General features: G+C 48.9%; 1 protein-coding gene across 1 annotated transcript; it reads left to right on the top strand.

The window, feature by feature from the left end:
* The first annotated feature begins 533 nt into the window (after positions 1-533).
* Positions 534-2,533, top strand: PURA (purine rich element binding protein A). The gene has a single exon (XM_084268454.1). It carries the CDS (start codon positions 580-582, stop codon positions 1,519-1,521), a length of 942 nt encoding a protein of 313 aa, XP_084124580.1. The 5' UTR covers positions 534-579; the 3' UTR covers positions 1,522-2,533.
* The last annotated feature ends 16,394 nt before the right edge of the window (positions 2,534-18,927 follow it).

The following is an 18,927-nucleotide window of genomic DNA, read 5'->3' as shown; positions in this document are numbered from 1 at the left end:
ACTGTCCAGGCAGCCGGACGGGGCGGGAGGGTTCGTTCCCGGCCGCGGCTCCCGGAGCGGCTTCATCCCCCCGCCCCCCCCCCCCCACCGACAACGGGGCCGGGACGCGCCGTCGGGGCCCGCGGATGCCCGTGGGGGCGGGAGGCCGCGGGGGGGGCTGTCACGGCCCGGCGCCGGCCGCGGGGCACGGGGCCCGCCCCCGCCCGGTAGCGGGGCCCGGCGGTGCGCGGCGCGGCCGCCCGGCGGCGCGGCGCTGCTGCCCGGCTCGGCGGGGCGGCCGGCGCCGGGGGCCGCTCTCTGCCGCCTTCCCGCGCCCTCTCCTCGCTCCCGCAGATCTCGCGAGAGCGGCCGGCTGGTGGCCGCGGGGGCTGTTGCAGCAGCGGCGGCGGCGGCGGGCGGAGCGGCGGCGGCGGCGGCCGGCGGCGGCCGAGGAGGAGGAGGAGGAGGAGGAGGCGGCGGCGGAGGAGGAGGCGGCGGCGCGGGCGGCGGCGCGGGGGGGGGGGGCGCCGGGCGAGAAGAGGCGGCGGCGGCGGCGGCCGAGGCCGAGCGGCGGCGGCGGCGGCGGCGGGCGGCGGCATCATGGCGGACAGAGACAGCGGCAGCGAGCAGGGCGGCGGCGGCGGCGGGGGCGCGGCGGGCGCCGGGGGGCCGGGCTCGGGCGGCGGCGGCGGCGGCCCGGGCGGCGGCCTGCAGCACGAGACGCAGGAGCTGGCCTCCAAGCGGGTGGACATCCAGAACAAGCGCTTCTACCTGGACGTGAAGCAAAACGCCAAGGGCCGCTTCCTCAAGATCGCCGAGGTGGGGGCGGGCGGCAACAAGAGCCGCCTGACCCTCTCCATGTCGGTGGCCGTCGAGTTCCGCGACTACCTGGGCGACTTCATCGAGCACTACGCGCAGCTGGGCCCCAGCCAGCCCCCCGAGCTGGCGCAGGCGGCCGACGAGCCCCGGCGGGCGCTCAAGAGCGAGTTCCTGGTGCGGGAGAACCGCAAGTACTACATGGATCTGAAGGAGAACCAGCGCGGGCGCTTCCTCCGCGTCCGCCAGACCGTCAACCGCGGCCCGGGGCTGGGCTCCACGCAGGGCCAGACCATCGCCCTGCCGGCCCAGGGCCTGATCGAGTTCCGCGACGCCCTGGCCAAGCTCATCGACGACTACGGCGTGGAGGAGGAGCCGGCCGAGCTGCCCGAGGGCACCTCCTTGACTGTGGACAACAAGCGCTTCTTCTTCGACGTGGGTTCCAACAAGTACGGCGTCTTCATGCGGGTGAGCGAGGTGAAGCCCACCTACCGCAACTCCATCACCGTCCCCTACAAGGTCTGGGCCAAGTTCGGCCACACCTTCTGCAAGTACTCGGACGAGATGAAGAAGATCCAGGAGAAGCAGCGGGACAAGCGCGCCGCCGCCGCCGCCGCCCCCCCCACGGGCGCCGGGTCCGAGCCGCCCCCCGAGGCCGAGGCCGCCGCCGCCGCCGCCGGGCCGCCCGGCGCCCTGCTGCAGGCCGAGGAGCCCGAGGAGGACTGACCGCCCGCCCCCCCGGGACGCGGACTGGCCCCGCCGCCGGCGGGAGGGCGGGCGGGGGCGCGGCGGGCCGGGGGGAGCGGGGGGGGCGGCGGCGACGAGAAGCCCTCCCCGCTGCCCGGCGCCCCCCCCCCGGCAGCGCCGCCCGCCCGGAGCCCCCCGCCGCCCGGCAGCAGCAGCAGCAGCGCCTCCAACCCGCCACCCATCGCTGGATGTTCCTCCACTTTACCCACCGTATCAAACAGTAAGCAGCTGCTAAAACAAAACAAAACAAAACTAAACAGGAAAAAAAAAATACAAAAAAAAAATCAAAAACAAAACACAAAAAAAGTAAAAAAAAAAAAAGTAATAACATTATATATGAACTGTGTTTCCTACTTGATTAAAAATATAAAGAACTGAGTGTTTATTTCCCTAATTAACCGAGAACTTTTGTACACGTTTAAGCTATTATTATTAAAAGTGTTTGCAAAAATGGTCAAGATTATAATATTGCTGAATTATATTAAAAAAAAAAAGTCCTTTTCATGTTGAGCTAACATTTGACTTTAGCACAAAAAAAAAAAAAGAGATATTTTAGAACACGTAAAATAATATTTTTAGTTTTTTCTTCTCATTTTGTTACCAAATTTCAAACCTTACATGGAGGTTACTATAGTATATTTGACACCCTATATACCTGTGATTAGAGATGTGTATATATATATGAGGGCTAGGCATGCTGTGTGTCTGAGCTTTGTCTAAATGTTATGCAGAAGTTTGTAGAGTTAAAAGGTACGTAGGTTTAATTCATGCAAGGTAAACAATAAGTGCTCTCTTTTATACAATATGCATTGCATCTGGACCTTAAACATAAAAAATGGTCAGTGAAACTTCTGTGAACATGAAGAAAAATTATTAAAAAAGGCATTTAAATGAAATTTGCTAACTTGTGATTTTTACGTTGGAACCAAAGTTATTCAAATAGTTTAAAAAAAAAAAAAAGAGGAAAAAAGAGAAAAAAAAAAAACAAAAAGAGAGAGAGAGAGAGAGAAAAAAAAAGGAAAGAATTTCCTCCCGTAATGTTTTATTTCTGCACCTGTTTGGTTTACAGCTGCGTAAGCGTATTGTCATTGCTGTGTATATGAGATGTACTTGTATTGTTCATAATATATATATTTTTTTTTTATTCTGTGTACTTAAAAGTACTTAAACCTGACGTGCAGCGGTTCCCAGCCAGCCTGTCTCTGGACAGCAGGTAGCCAGTCTTGCCGTGTCACCACTGGCACTGTCTCCTAACCTGGGGAGAGGGCCGACCCCGCGCCCCGCTCCCCGCCAGTGCCGCTAACTTCTGTAGGCCGGTTAGCAACCAGTGGTGTGCAGTCACAGGGCGACCTACTGAGCCGTGGGGTTCCCGGTGTCCTGTCAAAGCCCAGGCCGAGCCGGTGTGTGTCTGTTAACGGATTTCCATGTAGCTGTGGTGCTAGTTATTACTGGCTACATACCTGAGCCTGGCCTGCCCTTCCTTCCCGCCCCAGCCTCCTCGCCAGCATGTGCTCTCGCGGGCTCTGCTCGAAGCTTAGGCTAGGGAGATGCAGATTTGTCAGAACGCTGATCTGTCCAGGTGTGTTCTCCAAATTGAAACTGTTTGTAATGATTGATAATAATAATGAGTAGACTTCTACAGGTTGTTTTTGTTGCTTTGGTTTTGTTGGGTTTTTTTTTTTTTTCTTTTAAAAAAAGTCGGTGTGCTTTTAATTGACTAACTTCTTGCTGCTGTATAGTAAAATATTAATATATTTTTATCATTAAACTGCTGCATGACTATCATCATTATGAGTGAAGAGAAAACATTATATGAAAAAAGATGCCTTAAACAGTGAAAACAAAATGTTTTATTTTCCTTCTCTTTTTCTTTTTTCTCTTTTCTTTTCTTTTCTTTTCTTTTCTTTTCTTTTCTTTTCTTTTCTTTTCTTTTCTTTTCTTTTCTTTTCTTTTCTTTTCTTTTCTTTTCTTTTCTATTTTCTCTTTGCTTTTCACCTTTCCTTTCCTTTCCTTTCCTTTCCTTTCCTTTCCTTTCCTTTCCTTTCCTTTCCTTTCCTTTCCTTTCCTTTCCTTTCCTTTCCTTTCCTTTCCTTTCCTTTCCTTTCCTTTCCTTTCCTTTCCTTTCCTTTCCTTTCCTTTTTCTCCGTCTTTTTCTTCCTTTCCCTTCCTTTCCCTTCCTTTCCCTTCCTTTCCCTTCCTTTCCCTTCCTTTCCCTTCCTTTCCCTTCCTTTCCCTTCCTTTCCCTTCCTTTCCCTTCCTTTCCCTTCCTTTCCCTTCCTTTCCCTTCCTTTCCCTTCCTTTCCCTTCCTTTCCCTTCCTTTCCCTTCCTTTCCCTTCCTTTCCCTTCCTTTCCCTTCCTTTCCCTTCCTTTCCCTTCCTTTCTTTTCTGTCTTTCTTTTCTCTTTTCCTGGCCAGCATTCAGTGGACAGCGTTTCAGAGAAACTAGGCTCTTGTTCCACTCAGAAGGGGTTTTGGGATGCGATGGTTTTGCTTTACGCTCTTGGCAGACTTAGCCATCTGGTAGACCTAGCTGCTGTGCGTAGAAGGCATCACCTGCGTGAGCAGGAGCTGCCTGCGCTTCTGTACTGATGGTCAAGGATGGAGTTTCGGAAGGGTGGGGAGGAAAAATCAAAAAGAGAGAAAAGCTTGTTTTAAAGAATTTTTACTTCCTGCTGTCTTTTTATTCCCGTTTGAAATGATAATTCCCTTCTTGTTTTCTTCTTTAATTTTATTCTTTTTTATTTTGAGATGTACTGTAAGTGTCCAAACAAGGTGTTTCCATTGTGCCGTGCATTATTTCCCGCTGCAGAAGTTTGCTGTTAGTGTTCACAGAAAGTTGACTATGAGATGCCGGTAGCAAGGTGTTTCTGTTTCTTTTAAAAACAATCACTGGAAATGTTTAAAATTGCTTTAATGTGCACTTTGCCTATTTCCCAGTAGTAAAATAAGCTTTCGGAGTGCGTAATGTGACATTTGAAATGGTTCTCAATTGCATGTAAACATGTGTCTGGTAACCTGCTTTGGAATGGGAAGCTCTGGATGGGCAGTTCCATTGATTATTGTACTTGGACTGTGATGTGTGCGGGACTGCATTTTCCATGCTGCTAGACGTAGTTAGGGAATTAATTGCTTTGGTTTTGCTACTTGATTGATTGTCTCGGTCCTGCTGTTCACTGCCCTCCCAAAAGTTGTCGCGCTGCTACACAGCCGTGGTTCGGCGCCCGGCGCCCCACGCCGCCCACGCTGTGTTTCCCGGCGAGGAGTGGCGGGAGGCGATGCGAGCGTGGCAGTGCCCTTTCCATCCCCTCCCTGCTCCGGGGAGCAGCGCTCACCGGGCAGGCTGCTCCCTGTGGTCTTCCTCACCCGCGCCGCCCGGATCCTGCCCGGGGATCTGGCTGACTTGAGAAGAGCGTGGGCCACGTTGGTTCCAGTGAAACCAGTGCAGCCTCTGACAGCCCACTGGCAGTCTGGTGAACAGTGCCCGAGATCTAGTGGTCAGTTTGTGTCTCGTTTTGGGTTTCTGCCGCGTGTTTCGTTGTTGGCTTTTCTTGTTTTGTTTTGGGTTCCTTCTTCCTTTAGCACACGTTTATGTATGTTCTAGGACTTGATGAATGATGCTAATGAAAGACTAAAATGACTGTAAAGGTTTGTGGGGTTTTGCTCCTGGTTTTGTTTTTGTTTTGATTTACTGCTTGCTTTTTTAAGTTGGTTTTATTTTATTTTTTTTTTGTCCTGGAGGTGCTCAGTACTTTACCAAGGCTCTAATATCTCAGTATTTAAAACAAAATACAGAAAACCCTGTTTAATGTTAGAAGAAGAAAGGTATATTTGACCATATGTGTTGTTTTAAAAAAAGACAGTATGCTCAAATGTGCCAAGATATCTAATTCCTGAGAAGTATGCCTTATATTTTCCTTGATGATATGCTTTTAAATGTCTTGTAGAATAGGTCCAAGAGCATGATAAAAACTACTTTATAATGACTACGTGCAAGAAAACTTGAAATTCATTGCAATACTGACATTATTTTAAGTTAAAGGGACACTGTCAAGTAATTAACCGGTGAAATACAGCCGCCCTTTAATTGGTTTTATGCTGATGGAGAGATGTTCTCCACAATCAAAGTCGTTATTTTGTTTAAAAAAAACCAAAACTGCTCTGTCTCTGAGAAGTTAAATAAAAAAGAAATGAAAAGCAATGGAAGAAGCCGCTGTTGACTCCTGCCTCTCCTTCGTGGTCCCGGTGCGATGCTGCCCTGAGAAGCAGCTCTCCGGCTGCCTGGGAGCCGGGTGGGCTCCATGGGACCATCCTGGGGCTCCAGCGATGCCTTTGGCTGGGCTGGAGCCCCAGGGCGGCTGGGCCAGTGATCCGAAACTGGCCGTGGGGCGCGGACAGGGCGCTGGGCTCCCAGTGAGCCATACCCGTGTGGGGTGGAGAGCTTCATTGGAAAATTCAATTGGGGAAAAAAAGGGAAAAAAAGGAAAAAAAACCAAAACCCTAACCCCCCAAACCCCAGACTTGACAGTGTCACTTTCCTGTGCATCCCTCGCGGGGGTTGAAATGTGCCGGGTGTAGCACCCGCTGAGGAGCGGTTTGCAACCTGTAACCTGCCTGTTGTACCGGGCAGGGGTGCTGCTGGTGTGGGCAGCGGGCGCCAGGGAGACGTGGGCCTATGGAGCCAGGCAGGAAGCTGCGGGTCACCTTAAACCCCTGCTCAGAGCTGACCTATGATGTCTTTTTTTTTGAGGGGGGGGGGGTGGGGTGGGAGGGGCAGGGGGCAATTACTTTGTTGCCTTTAAAAATAGCACTGTAACCACCTTTTTTTATGATTAGCTGTAGTATAACCTTTGTCCCTTCAAACTATGCAAGCTATGAAATGTAAATTAGGGATCAGTTAAAGCTAGTCGATTTTATTCAATCAGATGGCGTTCATGCACTAACTGGAGTATATACAGATAAAGTTATTAGAGTGACTTGTATGCTGACAGCGAGATAACATACCTACCTATTCTAAAAAACAAATACTATTAATATTGTATAACAGGACTGTGGGGGTTGGGAGGGGATATTATCTCTTACCTTCTTAAAGGGGGATTTAAGATTTTTATAACTGTTTTTTCCATCAAACTTTAATATTTTTGTCAAATTTTTAGGTATTTAATTTGTAAAATAGATTTTACTTTGTACTGGAGTACAGAAAATAGGGGTTGATTTAAACTTTTTTGAAGCCAAGTGATCAAGTACATTTGTAATAAAAAGACAATGGATCTATATCAGTCGTACTCACTGTTTTCATTTCTTGTACGTTCTAATGCAGTGGCGCTGTATGTCTCCCAAGGAAAAAAAAAACAAGAGAAAATTGGGGAGGTGGGTGGAAGGAGAAGGTAAAGCTGTCAGTATTGTCACTGCAAACCGCAGCTTTCCGGGTGCAAGTGGCCCGTGGTCAGTGGAGATTTGGTCCATATGCATTTTTAACTAAAATCACGGTGCACGTTTTCAAGGAGGCTGTAGGAAAACCTGAGGGTTTGGGCATGTCTTCGCTTCATGCTTCCACCTCGGTGCCCGTTAAGCTCTGAAGTCACCCTTTTGGAAGCATGTTTCCCCCCAGCACCTCAAAAAAACCCAAACCCAAACCAAGCAGAACTCCAGTTTCTCCTTAGGTGGTGAACCGAGGCACGCTGTGTTTTGCACCTGCACATGTCGTCTCCCTTTCTGTGCTTTATTCTTTTCTCTGAGCTCAGCAGGTTACACTTTTTTTTTTCCCTTTTTTTTTTTCTTTTCCTTTTTTTTTTTTTTTTTTAAAGTAAAATCACTAAGTGTTTTGAGTTGAAGACTTCAGCAGATCCACCAAGCTTGGATCCAACGCCTTGCAGAACACTTGACCTCATGATTTTTTCCTTGGTTGCTTCAAACCTTAGACCTCCCGTTTCCCATTCCAGGGCATATACCAAATCTGATTGACTTACCCGTGGCAGATGTTGTGGGAGCTGGAAGTGGAGAATCCTGACATTAATGTACAAGAATGCTAAAACAGGTTTACATTTCAGGGGGCTCTTGTCAAACACAAAAACTCAAAAGTCTAACTATACCCAACCGATCCCCTGGGGTTTTTCTGGTAGTCTGATGGGTAGGAAACAAGTCTCCCTTAGGTGAGTGGGAAAGGCAGCAGCAGGAGCCAATTCTTCCTCAATGGTGGGATTTGCTTAGTGGCACCTGCTGCTCTGACCAGCCTGGGTGGCTTTGGAGAGGCAGGGCACTGCCTGCAGTGCCGGAGAGTTTCTCTGGTAAAACAACGCTGTCAAGAATTTTGGGGGTTTTAACTGCAAATTTAAAACCCTGCTTTGCACCTTGGGGTGTTTTTTGGGGGATGGGGTTTTTTTGTTGTTGTTGGTTGTTGGGTTTTTTGGTTAGTTGGGGTTTTTTTCCTTTGCTTTTTGTCAGGCTTACCCAAACTTGCCTTCTCTTTTCCTCCTATCCCCCTCCGTGGGCTGCTTTGCTCCTTGTTAACTCAGCTGTGTAACTGAAGGATCGCTGTTCCTGTTGGTGTTTGGACTATCTGGAAGAGGAGTCCAGCGTAGTTTTTAAGTTCTCCTGCTGGACTTTGTACTTTTTGGCACGTGCAAATCTCGCCCTAGAAGTTTGGCTCTTCTTGGCTCTCTTCTGTAAGGCGTGAGGGTAGGTGAAAGGCTCTGAATTCTGGGAGCAGAACAGAGAAGCGGGCTGCCTGCAAAGTGGTGTCAAAATGTTTTGACAAAGCCAACAAGGTAAACAAGCGAGTTCCATTTTTATTCTGGATTCCTTCTGCCGTTGCCACATCTCCTGTGCCACTTGAAACAATGACAGATAATTTCAGCCCAGAGTTTTTTTTTCTCCCCCAAGCCTGTGGTTCCTTTTACTCCGCTCCCTTGCACGTGATTTAGCTTGCTGGCACCGCAGAACGTTGTGCGTGGGTTGTGAACGTGGCAAGGAGATAGGTATATATAGTTTAAAGCTAGTTAAGGTTAATCTAACCAGCCTTCCACAACGATAACCGTTTTTAAATGCCTGTTTTAACCAGACCCTCATCTCTGGATCTGAAGTTCATGGCTTTTGGGGGATATTTCCCATCCTCTTTTAAGTGGGATCTCTCATGTTGAAATTCCTGGGGACGATGACCTGACAGCACAGGAGGGGTGATGCTCCCCTCATGTGCCAGCCCAAAGTCCTCTGCCAGAGGCAGGCTGCCTGCTTTGCTCCCAGCTCCCATTCCTTCACGACAGGCACTCTTGGGTCTACTTCAGGAGTTTCTCTTTGCCTGCCCATCCTTCTTTTTTACTTTTTATCTTTCCAAAGCATTTTGGTTCCCAGTGGGGTAGTGGTTTAGCAGCACTACAGTCTAGGGGAAAAGTCTGCCTACATAGGGGTCTGCGACGCATCCTGCTTCGTAGAAACACAAGTGGGCTGTGAGGCTGGACTGGGCCGTGCGTTGCTTGGCTTTCATGCAGGGCTGAGCAGCTGTAGGTAGCAGAAAGGAGTAAATGCCAAATCATCCATGTTTAAGGATTCACAGAGTTACTTCTCCCATGGTATACTGGGTATTTTACTGCAATTGGGATGGCATAAAAGTTACTGCTGGAGAAATACACTGGAAGGGAAAGAGTGAGAGGTCTTGGTCTCGGGTCTCTACTTTGGGAACCTCTGCAGGCAGGTCTGGTGTCCCTCACAGAGACGTTTCCTGAGCCGGCAGGTGCAGGCAGGGCCTGAGCAGGGTGCAAAGACCTTGTCCCAGGGAGGAGTTCCAGCAGTCATGGCAGAGGAGGGTGTGAAAAGGCTTCCAGAGCGAGGTGGGAGGGCTAGACTGGAGGAGGTGGACGCCAAGGTACACGTCGGCTGCTGTTGGAGTGCTTCAGCATCCGCACTGGTGGAGGGTAGAGGGTAGGAAGTACCATGTGCAGAGAAGCACCCAAGGGCCGATGGCAGTGACTCTGCAGACCCTTTGCCCTGGGCAGCCAGGGGGTGTTGATCCCAGGGGAGTGGGGCTGAACTGTCTGCAGGTTGGGGTCTGCACATGGCTGAAGCCAGGCAAGAAGTTGCAGCTGTGGGGAAGGTCAAAGCATGTCATGCCTGGCTTTATAAAAGTACTAAAGAGTCGTGTAGCCTGATGGAGGCAAAGAATGGAGAAGAGGGAGAGCTGGATTCATACTGCAAGGAGTGAGGCATGTTTTTTATGGAAAAAATGTAAGCTGGGGATTAAGTGAGAAAAGATCTCGTCCCACTATCTGCCTTTGGAGTGTTGAGCGATTAAAACAAGACAGCAAACAGCTCTGAACAATGCCTCACTGTCCTGCTGGGGATTAATACTGCTGGGGAGGGGATCTGGTCCTGAGCCTGTTGCTCAGGCCATAGGGTTTGCCTGCAGGCAGGTATTGTCTCGTTTTGGGTGACCAGGACCCTGCACTGCTGTCCCCAGGACCGTGGTGGGGTCTGTGGTACCTTTGCAGCTTGGACAAGGTGTGTGCTTCTGCAGCAGAGCACTCTGTTGTCCCTGCCTAACCCAGAGAGCATGGCCTGGCTCATTCTGGGTTGGACCAAGCTAAAAGACAAGCCCTACCAACCCATTGTCTGTGGGTCCATCAAACCAAGCTAGACCTCTTGGGAGAGTAAAATCCTGCAGACAGAGATGAGGTGAATGTCAGGTCCTGAGCAGTGATCCCTTCTGCTGTCCAGCTCAGCTCTGGATGTGCAATAGCTCATGTAGCCCTCAGTAAAGCAGGACACTGGCTGTGGGGCTGCCTGGCCATCTGTGCCCTCTGCTATCTTGAGGCTGAGGTTCACGGCGTGTGGTGTGCTTCTTTCTGGATCAGCCATCATCTGGGAGAGTGCTCTGGGTCTCCCCAACAGGTAACTTGGTCTTGATGGCCATAATTCCTTGGTTTTGTCGGTCAGCAGGTGGTTTGCTGTCCATCTGGATTTTTAGCTTCGCAAAACTACACAGCTGAACCTTTCCTTGGGCTTAGACCAGGGAGGAGACTGATGTGCAGAGGGGACTGGCTGCAGCGCTGGCAGGAGGACTTGGTGCTGAGCCTTCCTGGCTCTGGTGCAGAAGGGGTTTTTGTCTTGAAACACTATCTTGAAATATGCAGGAAGCAAAGAAACACTTTGTTCTTTCTGTGGCAGGCCGGAGAGGTGAGAGGTGTGAGTTACACCTGCGGTGTGGAAGGATGTGCCCCTCTTCACTAGCGAGACTCGGGAGGGACGCAGCTGCTGCGGGAGCTGATGTGCTGGGTGGTACCATGACACCAGTGTGACCTGGAGAGACTTAGGCAGCTTCTGGGGACAAACCTCTACATGTTACAATGTTATCCTGGTCGGCATGTTGATTTCTATGGACAGCTGCTCCTAAGGGTGGCTTGCACTGAGTATCTGAATCCCTGGGACCATGTTGGCAGCCGTGGGGTTGGATGTCATACTGGACATGGTGCAGACACCACGCAGCAGCCCCATGGGTGACCATGGTGGTGCAATAGCTCGTACCTCAGTGGTGTGTGGGAGTGGTTTCAGCTCTGAGGTGGCACGGGCATGCTCGTGAGAAGGTCTGGGACCTGAGCCTGGGACATCTCAGCATCCTGCTGAGGGTGAGCCAGCATGGGCACAGGGGGCTTTGAGGCTGGTGTGTGAGGGGACACAAGCTGCAGGGTCTCTCTCCTGTGGGGCTGACCCCCACTGATATGTTTTCAGCTTCTCAATGTCATCAGCTGTGCTGATGTGGCCGGTGCAGAGATGAAGCTGCAGGCTTCGTGCAGCAGCTGGGGGAGACCAAGTCTCTGCAAGCTGTGTGCTCAGGCAGTTCGTACTGCTGGGAGTTGAGGGTGGATGCAATGAGGAGTGGTGGGGTTTTTCTTCACTGGTGAATCTCTTGATGTGCACCTCCAACTCAAATCACTGGGCGCTGATCACACCTGCAGTGCCCTCTAGCTGGTACATTAGTCCTGATCAAAGACTGGGGTGGGGTTTGTTCTTCTAATTCTGGGTAGAAGGACAGTGCTTAATGTTCCAGAGTTCAGGGCAATGTTTGTGTGCATCTTGGGATAGGACCCCTCTCTGGATAGGAGCAGCACTGTCATTTGAAGGCTAGCGTTGGTTTGGGTGTCTTTCTCTCCCCCAGGCTGGGCTTGCTGTAGTGTCACACTAGGGAATGTTTTGCTTCTCCGTGCTCCGTCCTGGTTGCACAATACATGGTGAGTGGGATACAAGCTACTGGCTTTACCAGTACTCTGCTGAGACTAGGGACTTGCCTGTTGCTTGGGCATTTCATATGGGCAGAGAAGCTCAAACCAGCAGGCTTCTTGGTGGGAGGGCAGGCTGAGCACAGAGAAAGGATTTTGTGAAATCACGTCTTTAAACCTCCCACTCAAATGATGCTGAGGGGAGCTGGCAGAGCAGCATTGGCTTATCAGGAGCTGTGTGGGCAGGTCAGCGTAAGGGAAATGTGTGAGCAGCACCAGAGGTGAGGAAGAGAAGCCAGTGTCTTGGCAGGTACGGAGGTATAAATGGGTTCCAGATTTCTTTTATTGAAAAGATTGTTTTATTGAAATGATAAATGATGTCAAGGTCACCACTGCCAGGGGCTGCTCCAGCGTTCCCTCAGGGAAGCCAGGCAGGTCTCTGAGCCAGACAGGGACTGGAGGCTTGGAATTACTTCCTGACACGAAGGGTTCTGAGCTGAGCGCCGGGAATCCATGGAATTGTCATCCCTGCTCTCATGCACGGGGACAGTTTGGCCTGTGGATCGGTCGTTTGATGGTGTTCTGATCTTTAAAGAATAAAAATGTTGGCTTGTGAGCAGCAACTGTCAATAAAAACCCTGGCAAATGAGTCCTTGCAGGCTTCTGCAAGGCCAGATGCAACTTATCTTGTCCAATCAAAGTCTCTAATTGGTGGCTTAAAGTAATTAAAAAAAGAATCCATTAACAGTGAGTCTATTTTTAGTTTGGAGATGGACTTTATGTGGTCACAGAGTAAAAATCCTAGTTTAATTTTGGGAATTGAAGAACATTGGCTTAATTGCACCTGGAGCTGCACACACGAGTGCAGAGAGCACACACTTGACAAGTGATTGCCTTCTGATAAAACACTCTGCAGAGCAACAAGCAGAGGTGCTCCAAGCTCCAGAAGGCATCTTGAGGCCAGGGATGCTGAGCTGGTGGAGAGGAGGTGGGATTAAATCATCTGCAGATGGTTGTGGTCCATCCTCACCTCAGCAATGTCTGCCTTGCCTTTCATTTGAAAACGTGACTTGCAACTGGACAGGATTAAAGGGGTGATTTATAATTGAATGCTAAACCTTGGCTGAGTTGTTCTCCATTCTGAGATGCCTCCTGAAGCTGAGGAAGTAGTTCTGAGAGGTTTGGATGGGGTTTGGTTATGGGAAATGCAGATACCACTCTGAAAAGTAGATCTATCTGATGAGTTGCCCATTGAGTGGACAGATAGATCCTGGGAGATATCAGAGTGCTCGGGACAAGACTGGGGCTGTCATCCTTGAAGCTGAGATACTTTGGAAGCTAAATTTGGATGCCTGGTAGGAAGACAGAATTGAAGACATGGTGGTACCTCTTCCTAAAATCTTAGTGCATGCCTGGGAGAGTGATAGAATGGGATGAGGAGTAGGTGAAGTCGAGTCATGACTTCGCAGCGTGGGCTGGTTTCCAGTCCAGCCAAGGTGGCCCCAGACTGGTGGCACAGCAGGTGAGCAGGGTGTTGGGAGGGCAGGCTGAGCACGGTTGCTGGAGGAAGGCTAAGGCAGTCAATGTCCATTTCTCCTGGAGGGCAAGGGATGGTGCTTTGGCATGGGGTGTGAGGAGGCTGAGGGCAGAGGTTGGGAGGGTGGGGGAAGGAGCAGCCAGCTGTGGGGCTGGTCCAAGCCACAGACATGTCTGTGTACCAGCATGGAGATGTGGAACAAAAAGAGTTGCTGTAGACTGCTCACTGGTGTATAAGCCCTTGGTGTAGGTGGCCTGATTGAAATCTGGGGGCAGGTGATGAAAACCAGTAAGATCCTGCATTACCTGCCTCAACCTATAGCAGATGGGTGTGCTGGGACATACAGGTGTGAGGGAACACCAGGTCTGAAACATTGCCCTAAAATCTGGGAGAAAATTGGAGTAGGGATGAGCAGACACTCAAGAGTTATGTTGGGTATAAATCCCGTGTTTTAATGACACAGGGGTATTAGGAAACTTTATATTCCAGACAAGAAGGTGGCTATGGACTTCATGGGGCTTGGGAGAACCCAGGCTCACGTGTCTCCATAAATGTGTAAGGAAAAGTAAACACACTTAGGTCCATGCTCTCTGGCCAGCTTGTTTGGGAAAGAGCTGGCTAACACTGTGGTGAACAAACATCTTCATTTACTTAAAGGGTCGTTTCTTCCATCAGTCTGGTGTAGAGTTAGCCATGGGTTAGGTCTAAACTGTGAGAACTGGTTCAGGATATAATTCCCGTTGAGTCATTAAATAGCAGTGACCAGAGTACAGTGACAGGTTCAGCATCCTCAGGAGTGGAAGGTTCTGGGCTAAAGATGAGTCTTTTGTTAGAAAATATTTCAGGGGAGGAGATGAGAAAAATAAAGTCCTTAGAGCTGCCAAGGCAGCCCCATAGATACCTGGGAAGGTTGCAGATAGCCAAGGTATGTTGAGCTCTGTCGTGACAGAGCTGTAGAGCTGCAGCAGGAATCAGTGATGAAGTAAGATAGTTATAAAGCTATGAATTAAAACAGTTATAGAAGAAGGGAGTTCTGGAGCCCAGCAAGACTCCATCAAAGGACAGAAGCCTAACAACTCTTGCACAGTAGACTGAAGGAGCCATGCAGTATGGCAGGTATGCCAAGATCTGGAAATTAAGCGGTTTAGAAGGGGCTTTGGAGAGCTGGGGGCCTTGGGGAGCAAATGCTGTCTTAGATATATTAGAGGGAAAGCTCAGAAGAAACCCTGAGTGGGCAGGGCTGAGGGCACAGTTAATTTTCTGCGCTACTTCATACTACTTAAGTGACTTCTCCACGTCATTCTGGAGCACAGGGCGTGTTTGAGAGCCTACCTACCCGTCACTTAATCCTTTTGGATGGTAAAGATAAGGAGCTGCCCTCTGAAACTCAAGTGTTTGAGCCAGAAATGCTGGAGCAAAGTAGTAAAGTCAAGTGGAAGAGCAGCAGGTGTACCAAGGAGTTTTAAAAGAGCTGAAGGCTGAAATGCTGAAATTACCAGCAAAAATCAGGCTGTTAAAAATACCCAAGTATGCTCCATGACTGGGTAACATCCTATCACCAGGTTATTAATTTTTTAATGAAGTATTTAACGGGGCACTGGGAACTGCAAATCAAGAACCCTGAACTCCAGTTTGAGAAGGAGAAACTGAAGTGCTGTAACTCTTTGGGACTCAGTAGGTTGAAAGCAACATACTTTCTGTACAGAAAGGGACCTGGACTAGGTGCTCTTCAAAGGGCCCTTCCAACCCAAACCATTCTGTGGCTCTATGAACAGTCTTGTTTTCTGGGTAGTCTACCAGAGACTTCAAACATGTTGACAAACAGCAGGAGGTGGAGAATCGACTGATCTGTATTTGCATGTTTTAAAAGGGTTTTATTAAGTTGTCCCAAGAAGCTATTAAAAAAATCACCCTTGTAATGAGAAGTATGGAATCCTTCTCTGGGTGCAGCCAGCGCTGATCACTTGTGCAGCAGAAGGCAGACAGAGTCTAGTTGGAGATGGTGCTCAAAGGCTTCCAGGTCTGTTTCCTGAGTAGATCTCGAGCTTTTGAATCAATTAGTTTCCCCTGGGCAACACTGATTCATTAAAACCAAAGCTGCCAGGTAGGGAAGTGCTGATTTCCAGAGCATGCTTCAGCAAGTAACAGTGTGGGTATCTTCTGTTTTCTATTTACCAAGAAAAAACCCTAAAAGCCCTTTATTTTTACAACAGGCAGAAAGGGAAGGAGTGAAGAGAGGGCTCAATGTTCTCCAGGTCTCATCCAGCTGTGTGTCTGAGGGAGGGTTGTCCATGTGTGTGTGTGCTTGCAGACCTGTGGTACTTCTCTTCCCAAGAGACCTAGGACAACCCATAGCTAACCAGCATGAGCTAGAGCAACCCTTACTGCTCCAGCTTAGTTTTGGGCTTCTTAAAAGTCTAGAAGTCATGGCAAACACCCTTGCTTCTCCCACCTTCCCCATCTTCAGTAGAGGATGGGATCAAAGAGAGAGTGCTTTGATGAATCATTAGATTTTGCAATAGGAGCAGCTTAACTGCAGGCACATCAAGGCTTTTAGTTAGTGTTTGAAAGAGCAGACTGGCTGGTTTATACTCTAGAAATGACTTCAGCCTGGCCATGGCTGGAAGGTTCAGTCAGGAGAGTGTGCCAAGAGCAGGTTCTGGGAGCATAGAGTGCTGGGGGCTCACCCTGGGCAATGCCAGGCAATAGGCAAGGGGGAAAAGCAAATGTCAATGCATTGCTGGACTTGAGGTGATCTGCTCACCCAGGAAGAGTCTCTGGTCCTGGGTAGGAAGATCAGGTGGAGTGGTATAGGCTGCCACAGAAAATAACTCTGCTGTGGATTTGGGTGCTAAGGTCTGAGAGGCTGCTGTGCATGAATTCTCCTGTGAAACAGTTCATTTAGACCCCCACGGTGTCCCTGTGCTGTTTTCCCTGGTAATCTGGTGGTTGTCACTGGCACAACCTTTGTCCCCTCCCCCTAGAAATACTAATTTCATTAGACTGCTCACTTCTAGTTAAATTATACCAGCTGACTTTGAAGTACTTAATATAAAATCCTCATGGTATGCTTGCATGGTAATTATTTGATGTAAGAAAACAAAACAAAACAAATCTCTTGTGCTCTGTCTTTAGGGATCTGGGCTTCAAGTTTCATTGGGGAGTGTTGTACGTACCCAACTGCACGGGATTGGGCCCATCTCTTTTTAAAAACCAATGTATGTCACGTCTGAGATTAGACACTTTCTAGGAGACAAATCAGAAGATAAAAGTTGTCTGTTACAGACTCAGATGATAATAGCGACTTGTACTAAAGGCTGTCCATCCACGTAGAAAAACTGCACGGCTGCTTCTGTTCTAACTGCTGTCAGAGGTCTGGCACTTTGGTAATAGTCCTTTTTTCTACATGTACTGAGTATACTTGCCTTTAAATCCTGTTTGGTACAGATAATTATCATTGGTATTCTGTAAAGTAGCTCTATACTAGCGTTCACCTTAGACTAGGCTTAATACCGTGAGTGTCAAAGATGACTTGAAAAAGGAAAATTCATTTATACCCTTCTAATGCGGTTCTGCCCCACACAGGGGGTTGTTTGTTGAGGTACTAGGAGTGCTACAGCTGTCTTCCCAATCCCACTCGCTGTGGTTCTCTGCAGGAGAAAAGTACAGATTGAAATCTGGTTTTCCATCGTTTGGAGACACTGGGATGTTATCACGGTGAGGGCCATGGAAGTACCTAGAGAAACAAGGCCATAGCACAGAGATAATCCTTCTCTCCCTCTTTTTTTTTTTTTTGGTGTTTTTGGGGTTTTTTTTAATGTGAAAAAGTTCAATTGTTTGAGTGAAATATCTTTTCCCTCATCTGTCCCATGTGACACTCTCCAACCCTGTAGGTCTGTTCAGGCTGGGTTATTTGTGGTCTTCCAGAAAAGGTAGACAAGGCTGGAGATGCTACTGTCAAAAATTGCCCACAGCAAGAGAGGGAAATCCTTGTTTTGAAGACAAAACCCATCCAAACCCTTTTCAGACAACCCGGAGCACACTACAAGGGTATAAATACCTACTTTTTCTTTTCCAGGTGATCTTTAAGGTCAGGTAGCAGCGGGCAGGGTCAGTCTGTCTGGGCAGATGGGACTGGGGTCCTGCCCTGCAGATTTGCCCTGCTTCAGCATCAAACCCTAGGGTTTCTAGGCTGGGTTTTGTCCTCGGAGCAGAGCTCAGCCCCAGCACAGCCAGCCTGGGGGCTGCTTCACACTCCCTGCATCCTTGCTGGTACAGGACATCTCAGGGGTGATGCTGCCCGCGCATCGCCCGCCGCTCCCTGTGCGTTAGGGAGCTCTGTGTGGTTGGCTTTCACTGCGTCCTCGACTCTGATCCCCAGGGCAGAAAGATTAGGACTTTCTCAGTTAAAGGGAAAAAAACCAAACCCATAAAGTGAAGGAAAATCTCTGGAGTGGTGTTTCCCTGCTGCAGCGATGGCCCTTCACCACCTACTTCTGTTTCAGCCATGACCCCTGGTTTGGTTCTCCTGGGTTTTTAGCCATCTTGACCTCATGTTTGCAAATATTATTGGTAATATAATGCTCTATGTACAAATGTCTGTGTGGCTCGTGTATGTTTCTGTGGTTCAAGTCAGCCACAGACTTCTGGAATTTCATTGTACTTTGGTTAAATGTTGGACTTTTAACTCTTCTACTGTATGGCTTCTTGATTTCTCTTGTCCAATGTGGACCAACTCTATTTTTGGAAATAAATAAGCATGTAAATAAAATGAATGGGTTTATGCCACTTACAAGAAAATGCTTTGTTTAAATTATACACTCAGTCTTGTATATTTTATGGTATCTCAGGGAGTGGATGAGGCTCAGGCACCAGCAGCCTTGGTGATGAGGTACCATATTATGTACAAATTCATTTCCAAGTGGTTTTGGAAGAAGACTTTCCATCTCCTGAGCCAAGCCCCTGTAGGACCAGCCTTGAAGAGGAGGGGTGGGAGGGGATCCAGAAAGAAACACGTAGTTGAAGGGGAGTAAAGGAACTAAACACGACTTTTCTTCTCAACACAAGGCTTCTGGTTTGAGGTGTCTGGGTGCCAAAGATGCCACCAAGTGTAGGGATGCCACAGGGCAGAGTTTGGCTGCTGCCCAGGATCACCTGGAGATCAGGAGCACGATGACTTTAAAAAAAAAAATGAAAGAAAAAAAACACAACAAAAGAAAACTTATCCATATAAACCAATATTTACCAGTAATCCTGTGTTTCTGTTTTTGTTTTTTGGCAGACTTTTACCAGTAAATATCGGTTTATTCCTGAAACCAGAAGCCCTAAACATACCTTTGTTTCTAAGGTCAGTTGTCATTTTGTCTCTCTCGTTCCCCACTCCCCCAGTACCACTCAGCAGGTGATTGAAAGGTACCAAGTTTTCTTTCCAGTTTTCCTGCTCTGCATCTCTGGGAACTGGAGCCTGCAGGACCTAGAGCCTTCTGCTGGTAATGTAGACTCGAGTTTACAAGTTATTCTTTGTACCATTTTAAAGCCTGCTTTGAAGGACAGGAATGTTCCCAGCTGCCTGCTCTGGGAACGGGTAGAAACCCCCTGAAATGCACCTCCAAATCCTGCGGGCAGGTCTCTCACAGGCTGCTT

This window comes from Gallinula chloropus (assembly GCF_964237585.1).
Source record: "Gallinula chloropus genome assembly, chromosome: 10".
Taxonomy (NCBI): Eukaryota; Metazoa; Chordata; class Aves; order Gruiformes; family Rallidae; genus Gallinula; species Gallinula chloropus.
Note: the sequence above shows the minus strand (reverse complement) of the source record. Positions and strands in the feature narration are given on the sequence as shown.